This window comes from Hippopotamus amphibius, chromosome 12 (assembly GCF_030028045.1).
Source record: "Hippopotamus amphibius kiboko isolate mHipAmp2 chromosome 12, mHipAmp2.hap2, whole genome shotgun sequence".
NCBI classification, from domain to species: Eukaryota; Metazoa; Chordata; class Mammalia; order Artiodactyla; family Hippopotamidae; genus Hippopotamus; species Hippopotamus amphibius.
This window is the reverse complement of record NC_080197.1, coordinates 87,126,967-87,150,648: the sequence shown is the minus strand read 5'-3', so window position 1 is coordinate 87,150,648 and position 23,682 is coordinate 87,126,967. Positions and strand designations below refer to the sequence as shown.

Genomic DNA, 23,682 nt, shown 5'->3' with positions numbered 1-23,682 from the left:
TTGGAAGATTCATGTCACATCCACCAGTTGTTTTCCATCCCCTGCAAGAAGGAATCATTGGAGGTCAGACAGCAGGAAGAACCTCCCAATCGCCAGAAGGGGTAGTGCTGACACCCTGTCTTATGGTCAGTTTTGTAAGGTGTTGCCCCTGCCTTGGCCAACAGTTTGAATCAGAGAGAGGGGTGTGTGGCATAACCCCCTACAGAATCCCCATGGGACGGGTGGGGGCGGGGGAGGCCCTGGGGCAGCGGAACAAACACGGAAAACTAGGTGACGTCAGTCCTTATCTGGAGCTCATTAATGGGGAACATTATTCAGCTGTGAAGTCCAAGATGAGGTGATAGGCATGTTGCGGGCTGGGGTGGGAGTGGGGGCAGGAGGCAGGCAGAGGGGAGAGGAGGTAGTGGCCCAAACTCCACCTGCATCTCACGTGTCCAAATCCAGGCTGGAAGGACCCTATAAATGCCCATGATCAGCCTCCGCAGAGACCCTGAGAGAGAGAGAGAGAGAGAGGCTGAGAGAGAGAGAGCGCCACAAAATTCCCGTCCCTGAGACCACTGGAGCAGCCCACGGAAGGCACCGCAGCATGTGGGAACTCCGGTCCATAGCCTTCTCCAGGGCGGTGTTAGCAGAGTTCCTGGCCACGCTTCTCTTCGTCTTCTTTGGCCTCGGCTCGGCCCTCAACTGGCCACAGGCCCTGCCATCTGTGCTGCAGGTCGCCATGGCCTTTGGCCTGGCTATCGGCACCCTGGTGCAGGCTCTGGGCCACGTCAGTGGGGCCCACGTCAACCCTGCCGTGACCGTGGCCTGCCTGGTGGGCTGCCACGTCTCCTTTCTCCGAGCTGCCTTCTATGTGGCTGCCCAGCTGCTGGGGGCCGTGGCTGGGGCCGCTCTGCTCCATGAGATCACACCACCAGACATCCGAGGGGACCTGGCAGTCAATGCTGTGAGTAGCCCGAACTTTGTCCTTTCCACAAGGGCAGGTCCTGGGGAGGCCTTTGTAAAGGATGAGATGGGAGGGACCAGATATGGGTGAGGGTCTGGACGGGGAGAGAGAGAGGGACAGAAAGAGAGGGAGGGTGGGCGGGTGTGGGTGGGGGGAGCAGAAACGCTAGAGCCAGGGACACAGCTGCCGTAGGGGAGTCAGGGCAGAAGGAGCAGTAACGTCAGAGCAGAGGCTGGATACACTCGGGTCTGCTGGTACCTTCTGCCCTGAGTCTCTCGGAGGAAGAGCAGCATCAAGGTTTCTGTTGACTTGGTACCCGCATTACAGTGAGGGCTGCACAAGGACTTGGCAGAGGACAGGGCCCCAGAGCAGACATGCTTTCCGAGCTGGAAGGAACCGTAGAGGGCTAGTCCCCAGCGTCTTCTCGAGGGAAGAGGACCCAACATTTCTTCAGCATCTTCTGTGTGCATGCCTCACGGCAGGGGCCCCTCGTGAGCCACAGGTTGATACCTCACAACAGCCTGCAAGGGAGGGATGAGAAGATCCATTTCTTAAAGACGCAGAAGCTGAGGCTCAGCAAGGGAAGTACCAGAGCCAGCCTTCGAACCCAGGCTTGGCTACAAAACCCATGATCTTTCCACCTCACCAGTGTCCCCTCCCTGAGCCACCATCTAAGCCTTGTTTCGCAAACAAAGAAACTGGGGCTCAGAGAAGGGAAGCAACAGGCGAAAAGTCCCACAGTTTGTCAGTACCAGAGAAAGCACCAGAACCCAGGGCAAAGCTGAAGGGGCAAGGTCTCTCCAGACCTTCGAGAAGGTCCCCAGAGCCCATGAGCTAATTGCTGATCACAGGAACAGGCTAATCAGGAGCCTCGGGCACTTTGGGAGCTGAGGGTGACAGTGTGGCCCCCTTCCCCCCCACATCCCCGCCCTCCCCCTCTCCTGGGTCTGTGAAAGGCCTGGGCACCTGAGGGCATGGGTAGGAAGGGACAGACTGTGTCCCCTCAACACATCTCTTGCTCCATCCCTCATCCCAAGCCAGGAAGACTAGTGCCTCTTCTCCTGCATTTCTTGGCCTTCTCTATCCCTGGGCCACTGGATAAGAGCTCCGACGTCTCTGAAGAGTCCTGCACAGTCTCTGTGGCCATCCCCTCCTCTGCACAGGTGGCTTTCTTCATGCAAGGGGCAGGGGTGTCCTAATTAGGGAACTTCTCTCTTCTTCAAAATGGAAAATATAATTAGGCTGGGGGCTCAAGGTTAAGAAAAAGGCGAGAGTGGCCATGGTGGTGGACAGACTGAGAAATCTGATCATTTCCACTGAGAATGAAATTAATTCAGTTTGTAGCAAGATGAGGTCTAGTTAGACTGAAAGAGGAACCTCATGAGAGTATGGCCAAGAGAGTCTCAAGAATGTGTAGCCGGGGAATCTCCTCTAATAGCAGGGCAATGGGAGTGCTGAGGGGCCGTGAGGACATGGCCTCCTGCTCCTCCATCATCTCACAGTTGACTGGGACCCTCAAAAGGGGAGGGTCTGGGGATGCTCGCCATAGTTACTGCTCAGCTTGTACCATCTTGAGGAACTGGGGAGAACCTTCCTGGCTGGAATGGGGCAGCAGTGGGACTGCTTATGAGAGCTAGTTGACCCCCATGGCTGTCCCAAGTGTCCTCTGAGGTCACTGGAAAAGCCAGTCTGTCCACCAAGAAGTTACCATTTATGGGCGCATCTATTTCGTGCTAGGCCAGATTTCATCTCATTCCAGGTACAACACTGTAAGGTAAATTCTGTGATTCTCTACCTTGACTGGTAAATTGAAGTTCAGCATTTAATTGACTCAAATCACAGAACCAGTGTCAGCACCTGGAAATAGACCCAGAGCTGTCTGACACCAAACCTGCATCCACAGTGTCTCCCTTAGATCCACTGTTCACCAGTGGGAATGGGGCTGGAGTTCTGCCCTTGTCATTTCCATTCCTCATACGGTCCTCCAGGATCCATTCTGTTATCCCCATTTTACAGAAAGACAAACTGAGGCTGAAATAAGTAGGGCCCCGCAGCACATCAAAGGCTCCAAAGTATCTGCCTTCAAAGCTCTTCACTGTCCCACACTGTAGGCTCTGACATTGGAAGATGGAGGGGGTGGTTTGAGGTTAGACTCTAGAGAGACCCAAGGGTGCCAGCCTGATGGCTAGGACCCAGGGTGGGGGTTCAGGGCCTGGAGAAGGAGTGTGGGAGCTCAGAGCTATCGCAGCTTCACCCAATACAGTGCCCAGACCCAGAAGGCAGGGTGTAGGGCACAAGATGACAAAACCCAGAGAGAAATCCAGTATTGGGTGTGGCCCAGTTATGAAATCATCTCTTTGCTCGGCCCCACGTTCTCTCAGTACCCAAGGCAAGGTCTGCTGGGACGATGGGCACCCCACATGGGTGTAGAGGCACCACAGTACAGGGCTCCAGCACCCCCACCTCAACCTCTGTAGGATGTACAGGGAGTAAATCCACAGGGCAAAATTGAGGCCTGAAATGCAGTATGGAACAGGCAAGGTCAAAGGGAACAGGCAAAGGTTAGAGGAAAGAGTGGAACCTGGCACTCACAGAGGGCGAGTACACACCAGCACCACCCCCTGCGCCAAGTCCCTAGATCCTATTCCTGGGAGCCCTTTGACCACAGGAGGAAAGACCACAGGCCTCTCATTACACCAGGATCTTATAGCTTAAACAGAGAGGAAGTTCTTCCTATTATCTGGCCTAAAGCTCCCTGCTGCAATCAAAACCTCTCTCCTCCTTGTTATTCAGGAAGCAGAAATTCTGGATCTCAGTATCCTTTTCCTCTCACGTTGCAGGCACACAACCCCAGCTCCCAAACCTAACGGGCAATGGAGTCAGTTTTCCTCCCTCTGGCCTGGGGACCACAAGCAGTTGTACGGTCCATCCCCCTGTCTTTGCGCCATGGCGCAGGAAGAAGTCATCAGTAGTTTGGACTAAGGTGGCTGGGGAGCCCTGGTGCTCTGGATTGCAGCCCAGAAGCCTATCTGGAGCCTTGCTGCAGGTGGGCAGGAAGACGGCACCAGTGTGGGGAGCATGCTGTGTGTCCGCCCCTCACCCCCTCTCTCTCCCCAGCTCAGCAACAACTCGACAGCTGGCCAGGCCATTACTGTGGAGCTTTTCCTGACACTGCAGCTGGTGCTCTGCATCTTCGCCTCCACCGACGAGCGCCGTGGAGACAACCTGGGCACCCCTGCCCTCTCCATTGGTTTCTCTGTGGCCCTGGGCCACCTCCTCGGGGTAGGTCATGGCCACTGGTTTCAGCCTCCCTAGAGGGACAGAACTTCCCCAGGGAAACAGACCCACAGACCACTCTAAAGACAGACACACAGAAGCCCCAAAAGTGACAGCCACAACGACCCCCAGAGGGATAGATACACAGAACTCCCAAGAAAGACAGATACGCAGACATACCCCAGAGGGTTTGACTCTCAGATACCACAATGGGACAGATATCACTCCAGCTTCAAATGAAGCCCTGTAAATATAACACGAACTTAATTGGCCTTCGCATGCATTCCCTTTAGGTTGAGGTCAAGCACTGGAGAGGCACAAAGACTCCCAGCCCCACCCTCAACCCTCTTGCCTCCCTGACCCCTGCCTCCCATTGCAGATCCACTACACTGGCTGCTCCATGAATCCTGCCCGATCCCTGGCTCCAGCTGTCGTCACCGGCAAGTTTGATGACCACTGGGTAATGGCTGAAACCTCCTTGCTCCCCTCCCCCATCTGGGCTGGAAGAGCGTGGGGTGGGATCAGCAAACCCTCCACAGTCCTCCTCCTGGGGCCCCGGGAGCCTTGGGTCCACCCTTCAGGTCTGACGCCAAAGACTCCGTTTCCATATCTGTAAATGAGGATAAGGGCAGCTTGTTGCTTTGGTTTTTGGGAAAAATTAAGTGAGGTTACTGGTGTGAAACAGATGACGCAGTGCCTTAGAACTCGATAAATGGTAATATTTATACTAGGTAACATTTCAATTATTTAGCACTTATCTAGTGCTTGGTATTTGCCAGGACTCATTCTGAGTACTTTGCAAATATTGACTCATTTACTTTTCAGAAGAACCCTAGGAAGTAGGTCTTATGGTGAGGGAACGGGCACAGAGAGGGTAAGTAACTTGTCCAAGTTCACCCAGGCAGTCCTGCTCCAATTCGCATCATTAGTCCCCAGCAATACAAGCCTTCCCAATTGCTCACTCGTCCTTACCAATTGCTTGGAAACGCGTTTGACTACATTCACCGCCTGAGGCCCCCTTCCTACCGGAAGCGGGAGAGGAGCACCCCCGCGAGCCGCCCTCTCGCTCGCCCCCAGGTCTTCTGGATCGGACCCTTGGTCGGCGCCATCCTGGCCTCCCTCCTCTACAACTACATCCTGTTCCCGCCCGCCAAGAGCCTGTCGGAGCGCCTGGCTGTGCTGAAGGGGCTGGAGCCGGACACTGACTGGGAGGAGCGCGAGGTGCGGCGCAGGCAGTCGGTGGAGCTGCATTCGCCGCAGAGCCTGCCGCGGGGCAGCAAGGCCTGAGCGCCCGGGCCGGGCTCGGGGGAGCTCGGGTGACCGTCCGCCACCCCCGCCGGACCCCCTCTCCCCAGGTCCGAAGCCGGCCCCCAGTGCAGAGTAGCTGCTTCCAGGACGTGCCGAGGCCAGGGCTGCGGGGATCGCGGTGAGCCTGTTAGATCCCCAGTCCTGAGGCTGTGGGGCAGCGAGTAGCCGACCCCGCGGGCGCCTTGCAGGGAGCTGGGCACTTGGGCACCGAGCTGGGGCGGGAGGGGAGGCTCTGGAGAGCCGAAGCAGTGCCCCGGGTGTCGGGGGTGGGGTGGGGACGGGGTCTGGGAATGGCGCGTCAGGCTTTGAGCGTTCATTCCCCAGTGCCTCTCTGTCCCCAAGGGCAGGGTTGTGCGTGCTCCTGAGTGTGAGCAGGTGTGCCTGTGGTGATGCAAGTGTGCAATGGCTGGCCGCCTCTCACTGCCCTCTTGACCCCTCCCTCCCCCACCTGCAATACATCCACTTCCTCTGCAGTGGATGAGTCCTTGCGGCCAGGCATCCACAGGAGCTCTGTGTGCCTCCCAGGAGAAGGGAAGAGGAGGGTGGAGGCCACTTTGAGGGGGATGATTTCCAATGCCCACCCTGCCCCTTCTGGAAATTTTCCCCACCCTGCAGCACTGGGTCCTAAAACTTGCCAGGACCCACTGCCAGAGGTAGTGAGGTATCAAACAGAGAACAGGTCCCCTGGAAGTGGCATCTGGGCGGGATGCGGAGGGGGGTGGAGGGTAGGGAGAGTTGAGTGGCCAAGGAGGACCTCCTTCCTGCCCTAAGAGAGGACCTCACCGGAGGAGGAAGCAGCCATTTGTGCGTGCGCTCCGCAGGAGTGTACATGCGACCTCATATCCAGGGGGGGCCTCCGGACTCAGAGATTAGCCTCCTACTGTGGCAGAGAAAACAAAAGGGCTTTGTGGGCCCCTGGCCTTTGTCTTGGGAGAGGGGGAGCTTTGCAACTAGACACTTCTTGAAAGGAGACACTCAGTTTCGCAAGGGAGCCCTCTCACCCAGCACACATCTATGGCTGACTGGGCAAGGCGCTCAGGCACGCAACCACAGGCACCAGTCAACACGCCTCCGTCACCCATCCCACCTCTGGCCCCCCTCCCCAGGCAGCAGCTCTTCTTCCCCTCTCTCCCTTCCACCCCCCAGCCCTAGTGCTCCCTACCTTCTAGGAGGGAGCAGCCTAGCGCTCTCAGGACGCTCTCAGGACCAAAGAAGGGACGTGACTCATTCAGGCAGAGGCAAGACTGTGTCTAGAGCTTGGCTTCTGAATTTCCAAGCCAATGCAATTGTTCTTAAATGAGATTACTGGGATTAATGGAGACGATGCATGTAAAGATCCTGTGTGAACGGTGATTCCTCATACCATTATCACACATTATTGGGATCATTTCATTATTTCTGATTCCTGGGGGGAGAATGCAGAAGGGGCCTGACCTTTGGCCTCCTGTACCTCCTTTAGTTGGTGATCAAAGCAAAGGAGAGCCCTGGGGCCCCAAGGTGCGGGTAGGAGATGGGCTTGAAGCTGGCCCCATCCTTGTCCAGCCTCTTAACCTCTCCCAACCCTAAGTGCACTCTGGCTGTTCTCCCCTCCCATCCCCCCCTCACCCACATGGTGCATTCTACCCTCTCTCTCCAGCCTGCTGCATGGCGAACAGAAGAACCACACCTTGAGCCCGCTTCTCCATGCTCTGTTGCCTCCATGCTTTCAAGGCTTTTATCTGTGTCTGTCCCACACTGCCCCAAGCACCACTGTGTACCAGAGTTTCCAGCCCCTCGGGCCCTGCACTCGCTTCAGAGACAGACTGTGTCTGAGCAACACAGCTCTGTAATTATGCCTACTGCCTCCTCTGTGCTCTTCTCTGTCTTCCTTGACCAAACCTCCCTTTGGGTTAGAAGGTCATGGGCGCTATGGAGGTGATCATCCCAGACAGCTGATGACAGTCACCTGGCCTCGCTACCGGGGGGAGGGGAGGGGTTGAGTCAGAGACCAAAGTGACGTCCAGGGCTGTACTCCTAGCAGCTGAGTGTCCTTGCTCTGGAAGTTCACAGGCTGCAAGACACTGAGCTGTGAGCCAAGCCTGGATGTGTCTCAGGTATTTCATCTCCACCTTACCTCTCCCCAACAGATCCGTCTGGAAGTTGCCAAGCATTTCTCTCTGTGTCTGTGCCTCTTCCAAGAGTACATCTCCCCCACCCACCAGAAAAAAAAAAAAAAAAAAGCTATATGTGAAATTCCCCACCACTTCCAGCCCCAATTGCCCAGACTGGAGTCACTGAGGTCAGAGGTCAAAGCAGAATTCAAGTGATGGGGGTGGAAGGGAACTGACACCCATTAAGCACCTCTTGTGTCCCAGTTTCTGTGCTGGGTACTTTACATGCATTAGCTCATCTAATCCTTCTAAAACTTCAGGCAGGTTCGGGAAGGACAGCAGCCTGCAGCCATGCTGAGTTTTACTTTTTCCAAAGTACTCGCTTATCATCTCCTGTAATTATCTCCCAACCCCTCAAGACAGGCCGAGCAAATACTGTCCTTCCTATTTTAGGCTGAGGCTAAAAGACTGATCAAAGTAGAGCTAAGAATTGAACTCAGGCCTTTTATGCAAAATCCCATGATCTTTCCACTCAGAAGTCAGAGGCGACAAGGTCTGTGCTGAGGCCAGTCTTGGGCCCCTCCTGGGAGCCCCTGGAAGAAACCAGAGCACACAACCTGCCCCGTCCAGCCCAGCCTGCTGCCTTGTGATGGACATGGGGCCTTGGGGCGGGCTGTGGCCAGGGAGGGTGACAATGACAAAGAACACGGGCTGGTTTCTGCCCTTGAAGAGCACCCAGTCTGGAGGAGGGTGGATGTCAAACACACGTCAAACCAGACAGAGGCGGGGAAGCCTGGTGGCAGATAGACAGACCTTCGGGTCCCCAGACTGGAGACCGAGAAGATTCTGAGCTGAGGGGAGGAGCGGCTGACCACTGGGTCCCAGCTGCCCCCACCTCCGCAACTCTCACTTTGTGCCAGATGACTTTGCACCTGCACAAGTTACTTCGATATTGTTTTGTGTCTTTAAACTGTGATTCTGTATCTAGGCAGTGCCTCCCAGCTAGACTGTGAGCCCTCTGGGGGCAGGGCTCCTTCCAGTTCTTGGCTGGCACCCTCCTCTCTATCTCCCCACATCCGCCTTGTCTAGCATAGTGCTCCGCACATAGAAAACACTCAATAAATGCTCATGTATCAATAAACGCTGTTCCTTTCATAACTGAGAGATGGTCCGTGCAGTCCAAGGTACCAGAAGACAGACTGGGGTCTGTGGCATGTCATGAGCTTCCCAGAGCTGCTGCTAGGGATGGTGCAGAGGGGATTTTGATGCTGAATAAGCTCAGCTAGGAGGCCTCTGGTGGCCAGTTCCCACTGTCAACCTGGCCAAAATGGGCATGCTGGGCTCTGTCACCCAGGTGGCACCGCAGGGAGACCCAGGACATGGGCCAGCTGTGTGGCCTCCAGAGAAAGCGAAGGGCAGCCTCTTTCAGTCCCCTCGTGCTGGCTGTAGCACCATGTTGGGAAGTCGGGGCAGGGACCCTGGGGTCTGGGACAACGCCTAACATTAGACACGTCCCAAACCGCCTAACACTCTTCTCCCTGAACCTGCTTCTGCCACAGTCCTCCCCTCCCTCAGCTGATGACAGCTCCATCTTTCCGACTGCTCAGGCCAAAAGGCTTGAGTCATCTTTGACTTCTCATCCTCACACCCAACCCTGACTCCATCAGGGAATCTTCAGTTCTACCTTCAACGGATGCAGATCCCATAGCTCTCATCTTCGGTACCCCCACTCAGGGCCAGGCCGCTGTCTTCCTGCTTCCATTCCTGCCCCTCCCATCTCTTCTCAACACAGCAACAGAGGTGTGGTATTAAAACTTGGTCAGCCCACACTAGTCTCAGTGACTCCCTCACTCTCTCGAGTGAAGCCTGCGGGTCCTCAGGTGACACAGGAGGTCTGCCCACCTCCACCATTCCCTGCCCCCTTGCTCCCTCTGCTCCAGCAGCACGGGCTGCTCCCTGTGCCTGGAATGCTCTTCCCCAGATACACACATAGCTCTTTACCTCTCCTCTCGAAACCAAGAAGGACCCTGTGGGGCTCCTGGGCACAAAAACCTTTCTGTGTCCCCTTCTCTGAGTTCCAAAGGGCAGGTTCAAGCAGTTGCTAATCAAGGAAGGGAGAGGATACAGAGACAAGGGAAGAGCGGATAAGAAACAGTAGTACAGCCTTGGGGGCAGGGGCCTGGTTCCCCCTCAAGGGATATATATAATACCATCTTTGAGCTCTTCTGCAGGACTAAAACTCCCACCAAATGGAAGACTTGATGAAGCACTCTTCATTCCAGAATTTGCCCATCATAACCTGACATCAGATGATTTCTGGATTGAAGAAATGCAGACCCCGCACCCACTATAATCCTTATCAACAATTCTGTCCCTGGACTATAAGACTCCTCACAGCCCACCCACCCCGCCCCCAGGGTGAGATACACAGTTTTGAGGGCATTAGCCAACTGTGGCCCTCTTTGTGTGGCAAAGCAATAGAGCTATTCTTTTCTACTTCACCCAAAATTCTATCTCCAAGATTTAACTTAGTGTTGAGGTAGAGGCTGGATTCGGCTTCAAAATTTTGGTGCCCAAGGTGGGGCTGACTCAGGGATTGGCCCCACAGGGATCCCCTGGCTGGATTGGATGCTCTGAGGTTTTCTCCATGCCAGCCTCTTTCAAGAGAGTGGAGGGTTGAGGAATTCCTTTAGAGGCCAGATCACCTGGGACTCTTGCCTGGAAAGGCCGAGCCCTGATCACACCTGGCCCTCCGCCCTGCCAGTCCTGATCACCCCTGGTCCTCCGCCCTGCCAGTCGGATCTCTAAGGAGGGAATAGACTGTGTAGGAGGGACTGCCTAGCAACCGCCAAGGCCACCTTCACCTTGAGGACATTTTTCTCTTCCTCCTGCCCGTGCCAGACCAAACTTCCTATTCCGAGGAATTATTTTGGGGAAGGAGAAAAATAGCATTTGGGATGCCGCGACACCTCAGGCAACATTTGTGTAAGTCCCCAGCGTGCACTCCAAGGCCCCTTTGACCCTGTCCATTTGGGGGAAGCTTGGTTCCCATTTGGGGGGTTTTGAAAGTGAGAAGGACCTTGTGGGGCTCCTCAGCACTGAAGCCTTTCTGTCCCCCTCCAGCCTCCATGACCTCCCCTGAGCTCCAAAGGGCAGATTCCTGAACACTTGCTAATCCACAAAGGGAAGGGATGTAAAGATAAGGGTGGGGCAGCCAAGAAACAATAGTGCAGCCTTGGGGCAGGGTCCTGGTGCACCTCAAGGGATACACATAACAATGTCTTTAAGCCCTTTATAGAATTAAAACCCATATAATGGAAGATGTCTACATTCTTCATACCAAAGAAGACCACCTGAGGCCAGAATAAAGGAACCGGAAGAGCTCATCAAGATTACCCAAGACTAGACTAGATTAAAGGAATATAGGTCCTGCGCACACATGTGCACACGTACGCGCGCGCACACACACACAAATCTTATTAGCAACACTACTCTTGAACTGTTGCCATAAAACTCCTCACCAAACTACCCTGCTCCCCTGGGTTGGGACACATAGTTTTTCAGGGCAGGAGCCCATTGTGTCCCAGTTTGCCTGGCAAAGCAATAAAGCTATTCTCTTCTACTTCACCCAAAACTCTGTCTCTGAGATTCCATTCAGCACCCGTGTACAGAGACTGAGATTTTGGCAACAGTTTTCCACTCTGGGAAATCCCATTTGGAAGGTGCCCTGCTTGGGCAGAGGTCATGGGCTAAGCGGGACTTGGAAGCTGATTTGAGCCTTGTGCTCTTTAGTGTTTGGTTTTTGGTTCCTGTTTGGCTTTTGGTTTGAGGCTTCTGTTGCTGGTGAGGATTTTGGTTTGTTATTGGTCTGCAATTGAATGTTCTATTGATCAAACATGGGAAGTGCTTCTTCTTCAATTCCATCTGATAGCCCCCTGGGGAAAATCCTGGCAGACTGGTCAACCTATAGCTGTGAACCTATGACTAAAAAGAAATGAGATTCTATTGTAATTCTGTTCGGGCAAGGTACATTGTTAAAAGTGAGGAGAGGTGGCCTTTGTATGGTAACCTAAATTATTATTCTATTCTTCATCTAGAATTGTTTTATCACAGGAATGGAAAGGGTGGGAATTCTCTCCACTCCATCTGGGCTAGCTACTCTGGGCTCCTCCAGAGCCAATTCTGGGTTTGCTCTCTTTCAAGAACTGAGTCAATCTGTTTGGAATCCTCAGTCAGGGAGCAGAGGTGAAATTTTTAGACTATACCTCCTCTGATTTTCTGTCTGTGTGACCATAGCTTATCTGTCATTTGTGTTTTTGTGCATATGGTTTTGGGGTGAGCCACTCTGGCTTGTGCAGGATGGGAAAATTCTACCTGCTTATTGTGAGCCACTTTGGGCTCTCTGTCTGGGAGTGGAAATGGAATCTTTGGGCTACACTTTGTCTGATCTTTTGTTTGTGGGACCATGTTTGTTGATGTGTGTGTGTCAGTACTTGCACTGACTTGTTGAGACATCTTTGGTAAATAACATGGCTCATGTGTGATGACTCCAATGTATCCTTCTCTGATGCGTTGGGCTTCGCCTATGGCAGAGCATTGGTTGGAATGTCTGCTTTTAAACTAGCCTTGTTATGGGTGACCAGAGCTCTGTTCCATCTTGTAGTCCCCTTAGGGTATTTTTATAAAACTGGGAGGTCTTCAGCTGTGTTCCCATAAAAAGGAATTGGTATTTCTCTCCCCCTGTGCCTTGAGATGTAAATGTTCTACCTGGGCTCCCAAGAACACTTATCTAGACCATCTTTAGTTCCCGAGATTGAAGAAAGAGAAAAAAAAGTGGGGGGGGGGGGCTTTTTAAACTCAAATGGAAAAACTGTAAGATCTGATTCTTTGTGTAAAAGTTAACTGGTAAATGAGATTTATTTAACTGTCTTAAAAGTTAGCACTTACAAATTAAATATTTAGAAAATTGGCCAAGATGAATTTCAAGACCACACAATCTGAGAAATATTCAATACTTAATTGATATCTACTACTGAAGGTGGCTTAAGCTTGTTGGTTTGATCAATATAGACATGTCTTTAGAGTCATCAATATTAAGTGTAATACTTCTGTTTTACCTAGGTTTAACAGAAATCAAATAAGACCTTATTATGTCTGTTCCACATTTGTCAAAGAAAGTAACTCAATAGGAAATGTAAATGTAAATGATAAAAGCTTTTAGATAAACTGTATAGGAATAATTATGTTTTAGAAATGTTTACTTGAGGATGATCTCTCCAGATATTTGGTAATGTGAAATTCTAGAGCTGTGTCAAATTAAGTTAAATGATGGAAGTTTGTTGAATAGCTGGGTCACTTCCAAACAAAATAAGATACTGAGACATCAATTACTAAACAGAGAAATTAAAGGTATTTAGGACTATTAATGAATCTATTTGGTTCCACCCTGAGATGTTCTCTATAAGAAAGCAAACATTTTTAGAAATTATCACTGGTGTTTATGTTCACCAATCTACAGAATGCTAATGTAAAAGAGTTCATGATTGCTTACTTCTCAGCTTTCACTAGAAATTAAGGTTTTTAAGAGTTTAGGACTCTAATTTAAACATGTACTTACAGCTAATAAAAATAATAAAGGAAACATTTCAGTATACCATAGGAAAGTAGGATATGTGTTTTCAGTTAAGAAGTGTGAGGAATGGAATTACATTTTATTTAGGAAAAAGAAAGTGAGTCTGTCTTGGAGCTAGTTGTTTTTGGATAGAAAAGTGAGTGGCAGGCTAATGTAGATGCAGAAAGTGATGGAAGGTTTGTGGGAAGTGGGTGCTGAGAAGGGTTTTGTGCATGGTCAGGACTGGCTGAGTTTGGAATGAATTTAATTGAGTAAATGAATTTTAAAAGTAAGCTGGTGTAAAACTTTAATTTGGTTTTTATCTTCATTAAGAAGACAAGTTTTCTTAAAATGTGAAGCTAGCTCTGATAACAGATTTTAAGTTTCTTTGCCTTTTAAGTGATCTGTTCTATATTTGCCTTTGAAATCTTTTATTGTCACTTTGGCTAAGTGAGTTACTATTGTCTCACAAGTAACCTATGATCTTACATACCCAAATGTTTTGAAACTTTTTGACAAGCTTCCCAAATATCAATTTTTAATTATGGTTCTTTTGACCTCCAGCTAACTTTGAGATGCTTTAGAAGGCTCATGAGGCATCTGAGAGAGAAATATTTAATTAGTATGTTAAATTACATGGAGAGCATTATTACATGAGTGATAAACCTTTTTAGAATGTACTATATGGATAAACATCATTAATATGAGTATTCTAGAAATTATGTGGAATTCATGAACATCTAGTATGTCCTAGTAAAATGTCATCAGTCATAAATATAATTATTTTAAAATGCTGCATGTCACAGCAACAATTGCTTCGTTTGTCAATTATATTGTGATCAAAGGTTTAACCATAACTTTTTTAGTCTCTCTGTGATTTATAGACAGTTGTTGTATTCTGATAATTTTCAGATTATACTGGGGAACTTGGTAAGAAATGAAAATATTAAGGGAAAACCTGATGGCTTCATGAAAAGTTAGCAAGAGGATTGGTTACTGAGTGAACTGGTGAATATGGTTATGGTTATAATTTTTATGTTTTTTGTTTTTTGTTTTTTTGGGGGGTTTTGTCTGGAGTAGTGCTAGTTTTGATCTGTGTCTTCCAGATATAGGGAAGCCTTTCCCCTCAAGTTACCAATGACATAATTTGGTAAATTACATCTCTGTGAGTAGAATTGAGATATTTTTCTTTTCTCTCCACCTGATCCCCACCCCCCACCCCCACTCCAAGAGATTGGAAACTCTTACATTCCCAGTAGCTTTATCAAATAAATTAGAAAGGTCACCCCCTAACATGTGCAGGACTCTAAAGGTATTTGGTGGACCTCAAAAAGGGAGGAATTCACCTAAATCTGTAAGGTGAAATCTGTGACAAGCCCTCGATGTGGCTTTCCTGGCCTTGAGAGGCCTTTTATCAATTAATCAGACTTAACCTGTGGACAAATTAACTTTGATTTGGCTATACTTTATAAAAATGATGGTAATTTTAGAGAGAAAGAGATGTTTCAATGGACATCAAAATCTAGTTCTGTTAATTGAGGTCTGTATTCCCTAAGACCCATTTCCCAGATAGTTCCTTGCCATTATGTTATATTGTTGCAAAGTTTAACTGAATTATTAAAGGAACACTCTAAGTTTGTTTCTGAAGCTTAACTCAGTAATCTATTTTTGGATGAAGATCAGATGCTCCATGATCCACAACCAAGAGATTAACACCAGGTTATTGTCATTTAAATTTAAAGGCTCACTTATATTGGGGACAATTAAACCATACTAGGGTTAACCAGCCTAGTAATACTAGGAAATTGGGCTGGGTGCTTTATGGAAAATGCCAATATATAATGTTCCTTAAAATAAGGATTCATACAGAACAGACTAAGTCAGATGATCTGGGATATACTAGGCTGCACCTAATGGAAATTCTTGACAAATTCTTACTTATGACCTTACTAATACTGCTAGCTATATTATTTTTTTATATTGCCTGTTTTATAAAATTGTTGTTTCTTTCATTACCAAATGTGTGACTGAGCCTCTGATAAAATGATGATATGAGATCAATGACTGTAATCGTGTAACTCTAGATATGGGAAGAAACAACAAGAGGGAATATTTTCCTGGGCCATAAGAGACTAGTAAGACAGGTGATCCAGAGACTTTTGGCTACTGTTTAATAAGGCCTAGTCCAGTAATCACACACTGAGTGGCCTATCATTGAAATCTTCACCAGACCTGGGAATAAGCTTTCCTAGTACCATGGGACAAAATGGTCATGAAATGCCCCCATAAACCATGGTCAAATTCATGACCCTGAAGGGGCTCTGCCAACTGGAAATTGGCTCTTGCCATCTGCCTCTACAAAGATTAGGTCAATTGCCACTGCAGCCACTGAGCTTCAACACACCCTGTAAGGAGTTCAGGGTGGAGATCAGGAATGAGGTACTCTGTGCTCTGGAAAAAAACCTGGCAGAACAGGCCTTCAGATAGTTAGATATTTTCAGGAGAAGATTTTATGAGCCCAAATTCTTGCATCTTCTTACATCTAGAAAAGCACTGAAATCATTAATGGTGACATCTGCTTTGGCCATGAGGACAGAAATACATTTAAAAGTCAAAATGAAGAAGCTGTGGTTCAGACATCCAAGGTAAAACTAGGTGGATTTTGGACACATTCCTGTATTGTTGAGAACTCAAATTTTCTGAGCTGTGTCAGACTTGGGATGCTACTCAAAGCAATGTCTGCTGGCAGCTGGTAGATGCAGCCTTATGGTTTTAAGGTATCCTCTTGTAACTATTAAGTTTTTAGACAATAAAACTCCTTTAGATCAGATGTTAACAAAAAAGGAGATATGTATAGTAGCTGATAGCTCCTGTTACGTACATGTTAATGCTGTTAAAACCTACTTAGGTAAAATTAGACTGGCTACAATGAGTTTCCTCAAAGTGCCAGTTCCAGACTGGGTTTCAGGTTTATTCTCCTGAATTCCTCAGGGAATGGGTTCTATTTTTGTCTATTAAAGTTCCACTTGTCACTCTTCCAACTACTTCTAATTGGATCTGTTGAATCAAATGGTGGACCAGGGGATTGAGATCTTAATCATACTAAACTTGGATACAGGATTTGGAACTCAGGAATATTTCCAACTCAGTATCCATTCCCCATTCAGCAGGAAGTAGCCAGAGAAGTTGCCACCCTATTCCCTGAAAAGATTTGGGGAAGGTTAAAAAGAAAAGGGGGGGATTGAAACAAAGTCCCCCTTAAAACAAGTTCCTCTGATGAGTTCATGATTAATATCTCTATCCAAAACAATTATTCCCTTTCTTGTCCAATACCTGTTCTCCCCAAGATTGAGGAGTATCAAAGAAAAGAAGGGATTGAAAGCAAGAAGGACCCTGTGGGGCTCCTGGGCACAAAAATCTTTCTGTGTCCCCTTCTCTGAGTTCCAAAGGGCAGGTTCAAACAGTTGCTAAGCAGGGAAGAGAAGGGATACAAAGACAAGGGAGGAGCCATCAAGAAACAGTAGCACAGCCTTGGGGGCAGGGGCCTGGTTCCCCCTCAAGGGATATACATAATGCTATCTTTGAGCTCTTCTGCAGAACTAAAACCCCCACCAAATGGAAGACCTGATGAAGCACTCTTCATTCCAGAGAAGGTCACAGTTCACCCATCATAACTTGACACCAGATGATATCTGGATTGAAGGAATGTGGGCCCTGCATGCACCCTGATCCTTATCAGCAACCCTGCTCCTGGACTATAAGACTCCTCACAGGCTTCCCTGGGGTGGGACACAGTTTTGAGGGCATTAGCCTGCTGTGGCCCCCTTTGCCTGGCAAAGCAATAGAGCTATTCTTTTCTACTTCACCCAAACCCTGTCTCTGAGATATAATTTGGTGTTGGGGTACAGAGGCTAGATTCAGCTTTACTCTTCAAGTCTTTGCTCAGATGTCACCTTCTCAATAAGGCCCACACTGACAACCATTTAAAATTGCAAAGAATCAGTCTCCCTTAACATATTCTATTTTTCCACAGTGCTTAACCAGATTCTATTGTACTATATAATTTCCATATGTCCATTGCTTATTGTCTGCCTCCTTTCACTAGAATATTAGCTCCCCAAGCAGAGACATTGTCTGCTGGCTCATGAACATATCCCCAGTGCCTAGAACAGTGTCTGGTACATAACAAGTGCTCAATAAACCTTTGTGGAATGAATAAATTACTCTTCCCCATACCTGGGGAAATACAGAGTCCTGGCAGCATCACCTGCTGCCAGTTACCCTACCATTTCTACCCTCAGCCTGAAACTGCTCCCAAAGAACCAAAGGGGCCCAATATCAGGATAGGAAGAAGGAATTCTCCCTGAGAGATTCTAACTGTCCCTGCCACACATGGGGATATCCATCTCCCAGCCCAGAGAGGTCCCGGGGAAGCATTCCTCTGGGGCTGGCAAGAAAGTGTCCAAGTGCTCAAGGCAGAGATAATTCCAGCATATAGGTGCTCTCATGACAACCTAAGGACAGACTGACCCTGACGGTTAGAGAGATGTGGAAGGGCCTCAAGCACAGGCCAAGGAAGTGTAACCAGCTGCCCCCATTTGAGGAATCCGGACAGATAGGGTCTCCTTCAGCCACACTAAGCCACTTCTGGTGACCCTGTGGGTCCCATCGCAGGTCATGTGTGACCCTGGGCAAGGCAGAATGTCTGAGTCTGATTTTCCTCGCAGGTAGCTCGGAATGTAATCACATAGTTGAGGCCAAAGCCATTTGTTAGCTGTAAAGGATTGTTCTCAAATCCCCAAGTAGGAGCTTTCTTCCCCTGGTGACACTGCTGAGTCCTTCCCACTCCAAGATGATGGAGTTTGAAATCTGTGGATTTATGACAACAGTGCCTGAAGGGAGAGGATGAAAAAGAAGGTGGAAGGGGGCAGTCTGGAGGCAAGTTCAGCAGGAAAGGGCTTAGTCCCCAAAGGCCTCTGGGGTCATGAGGGTCACTGCTCTAGTCTGTACCAGGCCCACAGAGCCCTGAGTCCTTAGCCCAGATGAAGATCCTTAATACAGCTGCCATGCTTTACTGGGGACAGGGTCCCAGGACCCATGGCAGAAGGGACAGACGCGCCTCCTGCCTTAAGAGGAGAGACCTGGGGGAGGAGCTGCTCCAGGAGGAAACAGGGGCAGAGCAGGAACAATAGCAAGGTTTCTTTCCTCCCTGTTTTCTTTGGCCTCTTAGGTGCCACAGAGCCCAGATCCCGCTCCTCCAGGTCCTTGGCTTTCCTCCGGCCCCTCCCCTTAGCCCTCTGACAGAGGAGCACCTGTTCTCTCCCTCTGCTGCACCCTCCCGCTTCCCCCCAGCACAGAGCCCTCCAGGGTTTTAAAATTACAGTTACAACTTGAGGAAACTTTACTGAGCCTTACTCTGTGCCAAGCACTGTGCTGAGTGCTTCCCAAAGACACGTCATGGTAATGGTGGTAGAGTCTTTAGCGCAGCTCCACTCCTGGGATCCTGGGGGTGGGTCCTTGCCCCTCTTCCAAGCCCTTGAGGGCCCTCCAGCCTCATTCCCCACATTCCTAACCTGAGATGGGTGGAGAGCAGCTGGGAGCTCAGAGGGAAGGGGCAAGAATGGGGAGGTGGGGGGTGGGGGCGAGGTGGGGGCGAGGCACGGGACTTGGAAGGAAGTGTCACCGAGTCCCGGGGTGGGAGGACTTGACTTTGGGGGAACTAAAAAAGACCATATATAAGAGAGAGAGACATGGAAAAGGATGTAGAGACAGACAGAAACAAAGTCACAGAGAGTAAAAGAGATAAGGAAAGGTGAAATAGAGAGTAGATACGATTGCTGAGTCCAGGGCAGGCTGGCACAGTACCCATTATCCCAGAACGCTCCCGCTCCAACCCAGGAGGCCTACCCGACCCGAGTCGGGGAGAGGCCAACGATGACCGGACCGCCCCAAACGGCTCTGCTCGGCCTCCCGCCTCCGCCACCGGGCAGCAGGGAGCTGGGTGGCGGCGGCGGCGTCCTCAAGGAAGCGCATCATTCCAACCCTGCCTGGCGATTGGGTCGGGATGACCGGGTCGCAGGAGGAAAAGGAGGGGTTGGACCCAGCGCCCGAAGAGAAGAAAAGGGAAGACCACCGCCGTAGATAAAGGCCCAGCGGAGGCAGACGGCCGGCGGTCGGCAGGACGCGAGAGCTCGAATCCGACAGTCTCCCAGGGAGCCCGACACGGACAGCGCGGAGTACGGCGCCCCGGAGAGCACCATGCGCGGGTCCCAGGCCGCGCGGCCCGTCTACATCGCCGGCCGGGTCACGTGGCCCCAGCGGGCGGGCCCCTGCCTCGGCGGGGGAGGGGGGGCCGCGGGGGGCGGGGGGCAGCAGCGAGAAGGCGGCGGCGCCGAGGTTCCCTCCCAGCGCGCAGTGCTGGCGCTCGGGAGCTGGAGCCGCCCACTGCCGCCCCGCGCCTCCCGCCCCGCGCCGCGGGTGGCCGGCCTGGTATATAGCGCGCCCCCGCAGGGCCCGCGCCAGGCTGCGAGGCACGCCGCCGTGGGCGCAGGACAGCGTGCGGCTCCCGGGAGCCAGCCCCACGCCCTCTGTGCCGCCGCTCCGTCGGGCGACCCCTGCGGGGCCTGCTGCCTCCAGACCATGAAGAAGGAGGTGTGCTCCGTGGCCTTCTTTAAGGCAGTCTTCTCCGAGTTCCTGGCCACCCTCATCTTCGTCTTCTTCGGCCTTGGCTCAGCCCTCAAGTGGCCGTCGGCGCTGCCCACCATCCTGCAGATCGCGCTGGCCTTCGGCCTGGCCATAGGCACCATGGCCCAGGCCCTGGGGCCCGTGAGTGGTGGCCACATGAACCCCGCCATCACGCTGGCCTTCCTACTGGGCAACCAGATCTCCCTGCTCCGGGCAGCCTTCTACGTGGTGGCCCAGCTGGTGGGCGCCATTGCCGGGGCTGCCATCCTCTATGGGGTGGCACCGCACAATGCCCGAGGCACTCTGGCCGTCAACGCGGTGAGAGCCCAAGGGGCTGGTTGGGGGGCAGGGGCCCTGGGGTGGGCTCTGGACCTGGCCCCCAAACCCATCTCCAGAATGGGTGCCACAGAGCAGACCAGTGCACACCTTTGCCAGGAAGGCCACAGCCTCCTAAGGCCAGGAAGATGGATCTCCAGGGTGGTGTGTGCCCCTCGGCCCACTCCTCTGGTTTCTACCCACCTCCTCTGCCTGCCCCCTTCGTGCTGCCCCCTCCCGGCCTCTCTCCTGGTGCCTACTGCCCCTCTTTCCTTATCCAGAACCTCTCTCTCTTCTGTCTTACCTCTGAGCTCTTCTGTCCTCTTGGACGCGTCTTTGCTCCTGTTGCACCTGCTGGAGTGGTCTCACGGAACCATCAGAGAGAAATGGGTTGTGATGCTGTCTTCGGTGATCCTGGCCTCTCTGGGTCTCATTTTTCTCATGCACGTTAGGTGGGAATGGGCATAACCTCTGTAACAGCGGGAGGCAGGGGGTTACGTTGAGAAACTGTGCTTGTGAACTCCCTACTGCGGTGCCAGTGCACACGGCCTCTGATGAATACTGGTTCCTGCTCCTGGCCCCCTGCCACCTCCCCCTCACGCAGCCCCAGATTCAGCCCCCATGTCCCATGCAAACTGGGTTCATTAATCAAACACAGAGGAGGATTTTCTCGGCCATTGTCAAGCTGTGAGTCAGCCCCACCGGAGAGACGGGTTTGAGGTTGAAACTGGCAGCGGGTCAGGCACGGGCGGGAGGCGGGCTTGGGGGGGGGTGCAGTAAGCAAACTGGGCAGCTGCCCATAGGAGGAAGGGTAAATGCCAGCTTGTAGGGTTTGGGGACAGGGCAGAACAAGGGACAGCCCTGTGTCCAGGAAGAGCTCCCCTCACACTTGCCCTTTGTGTGCACTGTGAAGTATGTAGTCTCTTCAGCAAATGACCTCCCTGATGTGACAGGGCTTGGCTTCCAGGTGCTCGGGCTCTAGGTGTCCCTGGAGACCAAAAGCCCATCTCCCCAAGTCCCTGGCCATAGACCCAGAAGGCAAGGTTCCTAACACACCCTTCCCTTGCAGCTCAACAGCAGCACGAGTCCGGGCCAGGCCGTGGTGGTGGAAATAATTCTGACCTTCCAGCTGGCACTCTGCATCTTCTCCTCCGTGGACTCCCGCCGCACCAGCCCTTTGGGCTCCCCAGCCCTGTCTATTGGCCTGTCCGTCACACTGGGCCACCTAGTGGGGGTGAGCAGCGCTGCCACTTGGCCCTTCAGGGCAAATAATGGGGCCCTAGAGCAGCACCTCCTGGACCAGCAAGCCCTGTGGTTAAGGCCCGGAGTGGGGCTGCTATACTCTGGCCCAGACGTGATCCCCTCAAACCTTCTCCCATCTGAGGAAAGATGGGAGTGAGTGGGAGTCAGGATGGGGGCAGGAAACCAAGCCCAAGCTCAGGATAGAGATGAGAGGAGGGGTCCAAAGGGACCTGTGGAAGGAGAGGTCACTAGCCTAGAAATTGGGAGATAGTTGGAGACCTGGCGGAGCCCCTGAACTGCTGGGGTACCTGGGGAGAGTCCGGGCCTTGTAGGAGTGGACGAGCACGCTGCCCTCCTCACCGCCTCCCTCTCTCTGTCCAGATCTACTTCACTGGCTGCTCCATGAACCCGGCCCGATCTTTCGGCCCCGCAGTGGTCATGAATCGGTTCAGCCCCGCGCACTGGGTGAGTCTGGGCCCTCCCCTGGCTCCCTGGCACTGAGGGCCTAGAAACCCGGCCTTAACAGCTGACAGCCAACAGGACTTTCTGGATTATGGGGGCCCAGAGCTTGGGGGTGGCTGGAGAGAGAAGGGGATGCAGCCAGAACAAGGGCAGGGGACCTTGGTTTGCGGGGAGGGACTATGTGTCTGTCCCGCTAGGGATGACAGGAAAGGATCTGTACTTCAGAGTTGATCGCTGAGGATTTTGTTTGCCTCTTTCTGGGTGGCAGGGGGCCCGTGTGTCTGTCCTCTCTGATGTTTTATTTATCTGTCTATGTTGGGGGAGTGGGGAGAGTCTTCCTTCCTCTGGGTCTGTCCCTCTGGAAAATCTGTCTGTCATCTCCTTTGAGAGCTTTCCAGAGTCTGTCTCTATCCTGGTGTGGAAGGGAGAGGAGTTCTGTTCATCTCTCTGAGGATCTCCATGTCTGTTCCCTCTGAAGGTTCATTTGTGTCTCTTTAGGGTGGGGTCGGGGGCCCTGTCCCTCTGGGGATGTCTGTCTCCTTTGCGGACCTGGGAGTCTGTGGTCCGTTGGGAAGCGAGGTGTCAGGATATCTGTCCCTGAAGTGGGGAGATGTCTTTCCTTCGGGAGGTCTGGAAGTCTCTATGTCTGTCTCCTTGGAGAGGCCCATGCATGTGTCCTCTGGAGGGGGGAGGTCTTGCCCTCTGAGGCCTGGGGCTCAGCCCCCTGACACTGCCCTGTCTCCACCAGGTGTTCTGGGTGGGGCCCATCATGGGGGCTGCCTTGGCTGCCATCCTCTACTTCTACCTGTTCTTCCCTAACTCCCTGAACCTGAGTGAGCGTGCGGCCATCTTCAAGGGCACGTATGAGCCCGAGGAGGACTGGGAGGAGCACCGAGAGGGGCGGAAGAAGACCATGGAGCTGACTGTGCACTGACCAGCATTGCGCAGGGGCCAGCCTCTCAGCCCCTGAACCGCAGGAGGAAGGAAGAGAAATATACGAGAGCAAAGCTTCCTTCCCCGTAACTGGGTCCTCTGGACTGGGGAGGAGGTGCTGGCTTCCCAAGCTGCACAGCTAGAGTTGGGAGCAGGAACACAGGACGGGACTCTTGGGGGGCGGGGGGGGGCAGGGGCTGGGGGCTGGTGGGGAGGGGTCTTTCTGGCACAGGGCAGACTGCCACAGTGAGGTCAGACCTCAGGGATTGTGAGCACGGTGCCAAGCTTGCAGGCTGCCTGGGGCCCGGCCAGGAAGGGGTAGCTAGCAGTCTGCATCCTTTCTCCCTCCCTAGCCCCTCTTCAAGAGCCAGGGGGATCCCAGTCCCTGGGAAGACAGAGGCTGACCCTCCCCAGAGCTCCTTAGGAGGGAGGCAGACTGGTTCATTATATGCCGCTTTATTTATTTCTGCTCAAGGATGCATGGGGCAGGGCTGTTGGTGTTTGGGGTGGAGGCTTCCCAATAAACCACTGACATTCATGTTTGGCCTCGTCCCTCTCCAGAAACCTCACCTTGGGATACTCTGGCTCATCGCCCCTCCTCCTCATCATCCCACACCCTCCTCCACAATTTCCACAATCCTCTGCAGAAGGACAGGGAAGCTGAGGCCAGGGGAGGTTTAGAGAGTCAGAAGATGGGGTTGGGAGGAGAGAGAGGGAGACCAAATGTAGAAACAGAGCTAGAGGTCAGGAGGGGCAGTGGGAGCAGAGAAGGAGGGCTCCTTACCGCGTTGTCTGTCTGCGCGCCCCTCCCTCCT

The 23,682-nt window shown here is 52.0% G+C and overlaps 2 protein-coding genes across 3 annotated transcripts; both read left to right on the top strand.

Moving 5' to 3' along the window:
- The first annotated feature begins 492 nt into the window (after positions 1-492).
- Positions 493-21,435, top strand: LOC130832887 (aquaporin-2). Of its 2 annotated transcripts, XM_057701918.1 has the most exons (5): positions 587-946; positions 4,064-4,228; positions 4,602-4,682; positions 5,300-5,538; positions 21,300-21,435. In XM_057701918.1, exons 1-4 carry the CDS (start codon positions 587-589, stop codon positions 5,507-5,509), a joined length of 816 nt encoding a protein of 271 aa, XP_057557901.1. In that variant the 3' UTR covers positions 5,510-5,538; positions 21,300-21,435. The 2 variants fall into 2 exon arrangements, with proteins under 2 accessions (XP_057557900.1, XP_057557901.1); XM_057701917.1 differs by lacking the exon at positions 21,300-21,435 and having other exon boundaries at positions 493-946; positions 5,300-6,003.
- On the top strand, positions 19,047-23,405 carry AQP5 (aquaporin 5). Its single transcript, XM_057701916.1, has 4 exons — positions 19,047-20,233; positions 21,300-21,464; positions 21,854-21,937; positions 22,683-23,405. The coding sequence occupies exons 1-4, from the start codon at positions 19,490-19,492 to the stop codon at positions 22,866-22,868; spliced, it is 1,179 nt and encodes a 392-aa protein (XP_057557899.1). The 5' UTR covers positions 19,047-19,489; the 3' UTR covers positions 22,869-23,405.
- Positions 23,406-23,682: the final 277 nt, after the last annotated feature.